Source organism: Papaver somniferum, chromosome 4, assembly GCF_003573695.1.
Source record: "Papaver somniferum cultivar HN1 chromosome 4, ASM357369v1, whole genome shotgun sequence".
Classification (NCBI taxonomy): Eukaryota; Viridiplantae; Streptophyta; class Magnoliopsida; order Ranunculales; family Papaveraceae; genus Papaver; species Papaver somniferum.
The window spans coordinates 104,357,733-104,367,513 of record NC_039361.1 but is presented as its reverse complement, the minus strand read 5'-3'; the positions used below and the strand labels follow the sequence as shown (position 1 = coordinate 104,367,513).

The 9,781-nt window shown below is 36.1% G+C and overlaps 2 protein-coding genes across 3 annotated transcripts; one reads left to right on the top strand and one right to left on the bottom strand.

Annotated features, from left to right (window-relative positions):
* Window positions 1-654: 654 nt before the first annotated feature.
* Window positions 655-2,721, bottom strand: LOC113276227 (inosine triphosphate pyrophosphatase-like). Its single transcript, XM_026525804.1, has 2 exons — window positions 2,620-2,721; window positions 655-1,569 (listed from the first exon to the last, which is right to left on the bottom strand). Exon 2 carries the CDS (start codon window positions 1,499-1,501, stop codon window positions 887-889), a length of 615 nt encoding a protein of 204 aa, XP_026381589.1. The 5' UTR covers window positions 1,502-1,569; window positions 2,620-2,721; the 3' UTR covers window positions 655-886.
* A 141-nt stretch (window positions 2,722-2,862) lies between these two features.
* Window positions 2,863-8,859, top strand: LOC113276226 (SPX and EXS domain-containing protein 5-like). Of its 2 annotated transcripts, none has more exons than XM_026525801.1 (13): window positions 2,863-2,972; window positions 4,337-4,484; window positions 4,563-4,690; window positions 5,339-5,377; window positions 5,486-5,578; window positions 5,713-5,829; window positions 5,931-6,026; window positions 6,304-6,417; window positions 6,647-6,700; window positions 6,816-7,014; window positions 7,497-7,662; window positions 8,274-8,343; window positions 8,433-8,859. In XM_026525801.1, the coding sequence occupies exons 2-13, from the start codon at window positions 4,403-4,405 to the stop codon at window positions 8,688-8,690; spliced, it is 1,416 nt and encodes a 471-aa protein (XP_026381586.1). In that variant the 5' UTR covers window positions 2,863-2,972; window positions 4,337-4,402; the 3' UTR covers window positions 8,691-8,859. The 2 variants fall into 2 exon arrangements, with proteins under 2 accessions (XP_026381586.1, XP_026381587.1); XM_026525802.1 differs by lacking the exon at window positions 2,863-2,972 and adding an exon at window positions 2,987-3,117.
* Window positions 8,860-9,781: the final 922 nt, after the last annotated feature.

Below are 9,781 nucleotides of genomic sequence, written 5' to 3'. Positions count from 1 at the left end.
AGGGTTAATGGGAAATGCTTATGGCAATTGGCACCTCATTGAGGCCTACAGTTCTTCATCTGTACTCACATCTGAAAATAACAGAAAAAAACTGTGACATCCCAACCCCAGCTCCTGCGGCTAGCAACAGTTACACAAACTACTCAGAAGGACTGCTCTATCGCCACCAGACACAGATTTTAGGGAGCCATTCACGTTAATCATCACCTCATCCCTTTCATGGTTGTGCCAAGTGCATTTGACTACCACGTTTAGGATTTTAACAAAATCCAGCTCACTAGATCCCCTAAATAGCACCTCATTTCAGATGTCTAATAAAAGCCTCACTTGTGGGCTTTTCCTGATGTCGCTAACTTTCACCAATCACAAAGCTAACAATCAGAATGGTACCCATGATTTCACTTCATTCAATTCCGTATATGCAAGTAACCAAAGAAAACCTCTAATACAAATTGCTTCCAGAACAAGATGCTTTTTCGACTATTGCTACGAAAGCTAATTTGATTAACATCTATGATATTATTCTTTCAACCCTTTTTCGACTAATGCTATGAAAACTAATTTGATTAACATCTATAATATTATTCTTTCAACCCTCTCACAACAGTTTCGGTTGAAAGAACACAAGCAAAGCAGGAATGACTGATGCATACAGATGAAAGAGGCTTTAGAGCAGTTATGCAACTTATCACATAAATCTTTAGCAGCATTCACACTATCAACTGGTTACTGACCATATAAGATTGAAAAAAATTTAGCTTCAACTAAACGTCTAACATTTATAAATGCAGAGATTCAATTAAGAGATGTTCATCACTTTAGTTTTCACATGCATAGTATGAACTAATAACTGATTGGTGTAACCTAACATAGATTTCCTCTTATATTAGGAAGACGAATCTATCTGAAAGGTATAACCAGCCTCAGAGAAGTGGGACTTTACCATGGAAAGAGACCTCGAGCGATGGGATATCTTGTTCTTCTCTTCCTTTGGCATTTCTGCATAAGTCAGACCATAGCCATCTGGTTGAAAAATAGGGTCCCACCCAAAATCATTGGGTCCTCTTGCAGGCACTATCTTTCCCATCGTTTTCCCAAGAAATGTTATCGGTTCAGTATTAGGCCCAAGGGCAAGGGAAAACACACACATAGCATAAGCAGATTTATCCTCGTAAGCCATCAGTAAATTATTCAAACCTTCATGACCAATCTTCTGAAGAAACCATTTGATGTAAGGTCCTGGTAAACCTTGAAGGGCATTAAAACAAAGGCACGTGTCTTCAACAAGCACCGGTCCATTTACTTGAATCGCAGCTAATCTAGCTTTTTCTTTCGAGATTTCCTCAGGCTCTCCTTGTAACTCTGGCAAGTCAAGTTTTAGCGACTGGAAAGGTAATGATGTGCCCAGAATAGCGCGAACTTCCTCCAGTTTTTTAGCATTTCCGGTCACAAATGTCACAGGGCGCGTCAGTACCAAACCCCCTGTCCTCATTGCTGCCATTGTTCCTTCCTCGTCAATAGTGATTCTCAGCTTTGGTTATATGATCAACAACAATAAACTAATTCGATCTGTTCCAATTAGTTCCAAATTAATCAGTATGCGGTTGTCGTAAAACCCTAATTTTGTGATTAACTTCAAGGTTCACACTTCAAAACACAACTAAAATTGACAGACACCAAACAGTTTAACAATGAAAAACTAGCATTTCCCTAGTACTGATAAACCATTTTATCAAACTTAACTATTAAAATGAGATAAGAATCAATTATGATGATATATTACATGGGCTATCCCATACAGCGCAACTGGTCATCAGCAGTTACGTAATCACGGTATATACACATTCCAGTATAGAGCAAAAACCAGCTTTAACTGTCGAACAAAACTATTTCTATACATAATTGAAGCACAATGCTTACCAAACATATGATTAGAAGTCAAAAGAATGCAAACTTCATTTACTTGGCAGCATACAGTATATATTATGTGAATTCTCTCAAATAAACCAATGAAAAAAAAGATACTAAAAACAGTAGAAATACGAGGGTTGGAAATGTGATTGTTAAGTGAAGATGCAATGCAGATATCTTTTGTCACAAAAGGGATCTAACCAGTCCAACAAGCTCTTAAGTTTTCTATAAGAGTTACTCATATTATGAATCTCAACTGGGCATTCTTAATGTCATATTAAGAACCTGAACTCATATTAAGAATCTCAACTCGGCAATATATTAGTTTTGCTATATTAATTGTTATAGCTGGTCATGTCAAGCCATAACCTCACAAATTTTGTCCATAAATTCAAACTATCCTAGCACGAATCACACAGGATACTCTACAAATCAATATTTAAGCAACCACAATGTTTCAGATTGTAAAAGCGCAAGCACTACCACCCAAATCAATAGCTACCAGATACAGCACTGTGAAGAAATCAACTAAATCGCTAATCCACTAATCCTATACCAAATTTGGGGAAAAAGTTCACATACTACTTCAATTTAATTCTATAATCATACAAAAATGGTAAAAACTAAACAGAAACTGAACTTAATCTTACAATGAAAGCTCATTCTATTCAATTATTTTCATAAATCAATGACAAAAATTTCACATACCTCAAGCTCAGTCGTCCGTCTGTTATCCTGAACCCTAAAAGCCCTAGCAGTCTCCTCCAGTTTCCAGTAGAGAAATACTTGTAGAGAAAATATGATGTAAGAGCAGTGTAACAATGTGATTCATAAAGACAGAAAAATCTTACTGGTTCCAATAAACTAGGAGACGAGTTAAGCAGGTGAGTGAGTCAACGTTTCCGTTACAAAAAACAAGGAGAAAATAGTCATTAACAAAATTTATTACTCCTTAAAAGAACGGAACAGAAACCCCTGAGATCCGCCAATTCTCTCTTCCCCCTCCTCTCCATCAGAAGAAGAGAGTATAGAAGAAGTTACAGAACAACAGACTGTTGCTGGTATGAACCCTAATTTTTGATTCTATTCAATTCATAATCTCATGAATTTATGAAACAACACTTAGTCTTTTAAGTAAATTCCTTTACAATTTCACAAAATCGTTGTTAAATTTCTGGCAAGTGGAGCTTTTGAGTACAATCTAAGGTAGTGATCCGAGTTTTAGGCATTGGTGTTAATGTCATTGATTCTGATTCTGATTTCGATTTGTTTTGTGTAGACTATAGAGGAAGTTTTTCAGTAGTTTTTTTTTGTTTGATAATTTCATTTTGTTGGATCTGATACGAGTGTTTGATTAGTTGTAATGGCCTAATTTTAGATGGGAGGATATCTTGTTACCTTTATATTCATAAGATTGTGAAATTTTTGTGTGATGGAGATAATTGTTGTTGTCATTTTGTTTGATTAGTCATGAGACATTGTAGTTGACAATATCTGGATCAATTGGAAAGTAGTGGCTGAGATTTTAGATTTTTTATGGTATTTTGTTCTGGATATCTATGTGAAATGAATAATTATGTGAAGAATCGTTAACCTGTGATGATTTTTGATTTAGAGAGAGAGAGAGAGAGAGAGACATATTTGTTAATGCCTGTTTAGTAGTAGATTGTTACCTTCATATGGGAATTTATGGATGTGTATGTGAAATTCTAAGTGTGTAAGTTGTGAGATGTGTTAGAGATCCTTGTCCTTGTTTTCTTTAAAAGGGGACAAGCTAAAATTACAGTATCGGGTGTTATGTAAAGCATTTGAGATTGAAGGTTATCCTGATAGCTCACTAGAACTTAGGAGCTGTAGGTGAGTATTAACATGTGAGGTTGTGCTTGTGAGAGCAAAGACGAGAAATATATGAGAGCAAAGATGATTAGACGAGAAACACATGATGTATTCTTTTTCTTCTTCTTTGTTTGAAAAGGCTAGCTTCAATTAGAACCACTGTATTTCACTAGTTGTATTTGCAAATCATGTGGTCGTCATGGGTAATTGTTGCTTCTTGCCATCATCCCCCCTTAGAATCTGTTGTTTGGTATATATTGGTTTGGAATTAGTGGTACTATATGGCAAAGTGAAGATTGTATAAGTGGTAGAGTTCGTGCATGCTTTGTTACCCCCCTGGAGACTAATATTTGCTGCTCAATGTTTGGTTTAGGGTTATAAGGACCCAGATTCTTAATTTGATTGTGCGGTGCCTACCTTTAGATCATGACCTTGTAACTGCATAATATAGAATTAGAATCCTAACCTTCCTTATAAAGCATTGGATCATCGTATATATATGAATTGGTAACCGTTCTGTATCTATGTTAATAACAAAAGTCTCTTAAGGTCCTTTTTTTCAAGGCTTGAGCTTATCTTTTGCTTGCAGGTTGATATTATTGGCTCGGGAGCATAGGAGCCATATATATGCCATATTTACTTGATATCTTCACCTATGTTTGGAGGTCCTTTGCCGATCTCCATTAATAGTCCTCATCTACGACGTTCAGGCAGTAGACCTGTTTTCTCCGAAATTGGTAAGAGACATCCTAAAGCGATTAAATTTTAGTACTTATGTGGCATTTGGATATCTGAGTCGGACTTTTCTGTTTTAGGTTCGAGTGAGGGCCCTGTTGATGAGGCTCTTTTGGCTCAAGTGGAATCAAACGATATGAAGACTGGAAATATGCAAATCCATGCTCCTGCAATTATGCCATCCCCAATTTTCCTTTGGAGATTCAAGGTCTGGTTTTACTATTTTGTCTAGGTCAGAGATGTTACAACCGATGATTCTTTTTTTATGAGAACAACTGTACTCCATTTAGGTCCTCCTGAATGACAGCACATTTTGTTTTAAAGTTATGCACCCTCAAAAATTGTTGACTTTTAAATTCAACCATATATTTGATGGCTTTGATGTTTTATTAGGGTGATAAGATTTTTCGTTGAGGGTGCTGTCTTGAGTGTTAGGATCTGATGTTGTCCAATTGCCATGTAGATAGGATCGTGATGCATAAACCCTTCTTACACAGCTATGTGGATCCCAGAAGGGATCTATTCCAGGGCTTATTCCCCGTTATGACGTTTCCCACTATGTCTAGGTCTTATAACATAACGAAAGTTGATTTGAAGTCAACTTTTGATCAAATGGCTCATTTTAGACATCCTTGTAGGCACATGGAAATGCAGATCTTTGGTGAAAATTACTTATTACCTATTCACTGTGGTAAAACTATTATCTTCGTGGGGTATAAACTTTTTGATCTTTGCCTGTCCCACAAAGCAGTGTAGAAAGGGTTGGGTAAAAATGGAAATGGTTGTTTCAGTTTATGATTATCTCTTTCTCACAGTGACAAAATTTGTTGTAAATTTGACTCAAAATATTTTACAGGTGTTGCTGTTTCTTCTTTGGGGTATTATCTGTTGCAAGGTTAGTGTAACACCCACATCTAGCATGATAGAGAAATTGTTTACTGCTGTTGAAATGCATCGACTTATTCAATTATTATCTAACGAAAAAAATTGTTTAACTTGGCAGTTTAGTTGGGACTCTGTAATGAGAATGAGCGCAGACTTGCGGGATTTGTTTTTGTATGAGGCGTTCTTGTATTTTAATCCTCTTCTCCTCGTGGTGAGTCAGGAGTTCTCTTTCATTCTATAAGCATATTAGGATTGATCAAATGTTCATAAAATTGGCTTTCCTTCACAAGTTCTTCTTTCTATTTATCCGGCTTCACTCATCTATTTTCTGGTTTGATGTTGCAGACTTTGATGTTTTGGCTTTGGGGAGTCAATTTGTGGGTCTTTGCTCAGTCCAATGTTATTTACTCAAGAATATTTGATCTTGACCAAAACCATCTTACTCATAGAGAAATATGGAAGGTAGGATGTGGGTGCTAATGCACTGATTGAATATGAAATTAATGTCTGAATGTCAATACTTGTGTTTATTTATTTATAATTATTCTTATTGGTATTTTCAGTGTGCTACGTGGATGACAATCATTGTGCCTACCAGCATGACCACATATCTTTATCTTTATTCTCACGGCGAAGTATCATTGGCTGCATCGCAACCAGTGTAATATCTACACTCTCTCTTAGATATCAGCTTAAGATTCCATTCACATGAATATATTCTATATATAGCTATTTGGATGGTAGAACAGGCTAGTGGTTTCACAGAATTCCTTTCATATGATTTCCATTCTAATTATTTGTAAACAACTCTTAGATGATGATGATTATAAACCCTGTTTTTCCTGTTTACTAATTCGCACCTTATAATTGCTTTTGTCATTTTTTAAATCTCAGGGTATCAGGTTTTGTGTGTCTAAGTTTCACTTACTTTTGTAGGTGCTTCTTTATGCTGCGGTTGCAATGGTTCTTGTATTTCCCTTTGATATATTTTATTTGTCATCTCGCTACTACTTATTAAGGACACTTTGGCGTATAGTGCTTCCCTTACAGGCAAGTTACGATATCATATTGTTTTCTTATTATCTGTGTAAAAATCAAACAACCTTCGAATTCTCCAGAAAGAGTTGATTATTTATTTGGTTATGAAATATTTGCTCTTTTCTTTGCTGTCTTTTCTATTTTGGAAATATATTCATTTACTTTACCTCGTTATCCTTTTGATCTTTTGGAGAAATGTGCAACATACTAATTCTACTTAGTGATTCCTTGTTAATTGCAGGCAATCACATTTCCAGACTTCTTTTTAGCCGATATATTGACCTCCATGGCAAAGGTGTGCGTTGTAAAGTTAATCCGATCTTGGTTGACGGAATCTGCTTGATGCCTTTTTTTCATAGTGACAATCATGACAAGAACTGTAACGTGTATGTTATTATTTCTCGTTGCAGGTTTTTTCGGATTTGGAGCGTTCTGTTTGTCGGATGGTGCATCGGCAGGTTGCTACAATTGCATGGTTTGAAGCTGATTCTGTCTGTGGTAGTCATTCCATCGCAATCCCTTTGGCTTTGGTTTTACCTTATCTTTGTCGTTTCTTTCAATGCCTGCGGCAGTACAAGGATACTAGGGAAAAGACATCCCTTTTAAATGGTAAAATTCTCTTTCTATTTTTCTCATTTATCTACCTAGAACCCTTTTTACTGTTAGAATTCATCTTTTCTGGTGAGATTTGCTGTACACAGTTTCTGCATTTTTCTTAATAACAGGCAATTAGGTCTTATTACTCAATTTCCTTAGATAACGATGTGCTGGTTGTTCACACTTGCAAGAAAGCTGTGACATATTATGCATGGTGGTTCAGAAGACTACCCTTAATGTAATTTTGATACATACAGATGTTTGTATTAAGCTGGCTTGACCACTTAAGATCATCCAAATTCACTTGTATCAGTAATCCTAGTATGCTCCCCCCATCAGTTTACTATATGATATTGGCTTATCCGAGTGACCTCATAGCTCTAGTACTGAAAGGCAAGGGAGACTCGTCGTTTTATTACTTTATGCTGGTATATTTGTAATGTTTGGTGTTTCATATGATATTTTAATAACTCTATTTGCAAATGTGGTTTCAGCTTTAAAGTATTCGACGGCGATCCCTGTGATTTTTCTTTCAGCCCTGAAATACCATGTCTCACCTGATCAGTGGACATCGATTTATCACCCCCTTTGGCTCCTCTCAAGTGTTATAAACTCCTTATATTCTTTTTACTGGGATATCACTCGAGATTGGGATTTAAGGTATGTTAAACACCTTTCCACCTTGAAATTTGTCAGTTTTCTTTTTGTTTTTTGGTTCTGATGTGAGTGTCAGGGGTCTGAGCAGCCTACCTTGATCACCTAGAAAGACATACATTTTCATAATTGAACCACAATGGCAACTTTGTTGGCCCTGCTTGAAAGAATCCCATTACTGAATTACATCTTATTAAATCTTTGTTTATCTATTGATTCACTACTATAGATCCTTGGTATATCTTTTGCTTATAAAACTTTTTTTACCAAACTCTTTCCTGCTGATAACCAGTTTTGGTATACACACTTAAGTTGTCCGTGGAAGATGTTGTGACTGAGATCACCATAGAATTTCCAACTGTTAAGTGGAACTAGGGCAGGATGACTAATGGGCAAACAACCTCGTACCCTTTTCAACACCTAACTAAAACACATGCTAGACATGTATCTGTACTATAGAAATTTAGTAAGCAAGCGACCAATAGGTGCTTCCAGGAAAGGTGTGGAGAAAAGGCCATCCCAAGTGGAACGCCTGCGACTTTTAAACTATATGTGAAATTCTGTCACGTGTTCTTGGTCATATATTTACTTGCTAATCTTTTTCATGTGTTTTGTAGTGTCCCATCTCGGATTTTCAAGTTCAGAAACCCAAGTATACTGTCCAACTTGTTGCATGGACAACAATGGGTAAGCATTTGACAGGATGGGTTTCTATCTTCACTTCTTCGCGAAATTCATTCATGTGCTCATAATGAAAGTGCTGCTACTTGTTGCAGGTATATTACTGGGCTGTAGGAAGCAACCTGATTCTTCGTTGCACATGGACCTACAAGCTTTCTGCCCATCTTCGGCATAATTATATTACTGTACTAACATTTACAACCCTGGAGATGTTAAGACGGTTTCAATGGATCTTTTTCAGAGTAGAGAATGAATCAAACAAAATAAGTCACAAACAGGGTGTACAATTCCCCTTGAACGACACCCCAAAGGAGGAAGAAAGACTGCTAGGTTCTAATGGTCACGATGTATAAACCGCCCACTTGGGTTTGAATTTGAAAAACTATTTTTATATATCAATTTTGGTTTGAAAAAGTGCTTAAAGGAATCCATTGATGGGTGATCAGTGTACTGTATATAAAATTCTATACGTGTTCTTTGCGGTTTTCAAGATCCCTCGGATATTTTTCCTTGCACCTTGTTTAAATGTTCCAATAGGAAGTGTAAGGATTGTTTCATTCTCAAATGATTGGTAAAACTTGTTTTTTTTTTCTTAAAGATTGGTGAGAGATTAGAACCTTTCTTTTAGACCAAGTCTACTGGTGTTTCACTTCAACATTCAATTTCTTAGTCCGCATCATCTCGAACACTAGCTTGGTTGGGAAAGATTCAACCAACAAAAACTCTCTAAAATCCACTAGATTTGTATCTATAAGACAAGACTTTCTAAAATGCGAATAACTACAATCCTATGGATTTTCGGAGAACAAAAACTTGGCCTTTTGTTTACTTCTTCAGTCAAGCATAGCCCACTTAACCTCTATCTGTTTCAAACCCATTTTAGCCGGTTAGTTCATCAACTGATCAACAATCACTTAAGGGTACTACCGTCATTTGAGTGCATCTCGACAACTGAATCGTCGAGAATAGCTTAAATATCCTGGCTAAATTGGGCCTAATACTAGATGACAAAATAGGGTCATTGGGAGAAAATTCATAGAAACCCCTTATCCAATATTTATATTAATGCCCAATATACCTTTATTAAATTAGTGTTAATTCGGATTATTAAATAATGTTTAATCAAGTTAATCCTGAAATTAATTTTCATTAATCGATAATCAAAACTTAAAAAATTTTAGTTTTTACTTGATCCAGAATCGGTTTATGTTAGTGCATTTGTAAACCGATTCTCGGTTGAGTTTTATGCTTAGGAAGATGTAAACCCAGAATCGGAGTTTTATCAATACCCACATAAACCGATTCCAAAAATCGGACATTTTTAATGCACATGTAAACCGATTATGCCTTACTTTCAGAAACAAAATATTCATTACATAGTTTAGGAAATTAGCCCACTACATATATATATAAAACTCAGTATGGGAATTCTAGAATTTGACAC

Coding starts and splice junctions, on each gene's coding strand:
- LOC113276227 (XM_026525804.1), bottom strand. CDS start 1,501: ATGGCAGCAATGAGGACAGGGGGTTTGGTACTGACGCGCCCTGTGACA.
- LOC113276226 (XM_026525801.1), top strand. CDS start 4,403: ATGTTTGGAGGTCCTTTGCCGATCTCCATTAATAGTCCTCATCTACGA. Junction 5,378..5,485: donor GGGGTATTATCTGTTGCAAG/GTTAGTGTAACA, acceptor TTAACTTGGCAG/TTTAGTTGGGACTCTGTAAT. Junction 7,663..8,273: donor ACTCGAGATTGGGATTTAAG/GTATGTTAAACA, acceptor TGTGTTTTGTAG/TGTCCCATCTCGGATTTTCA.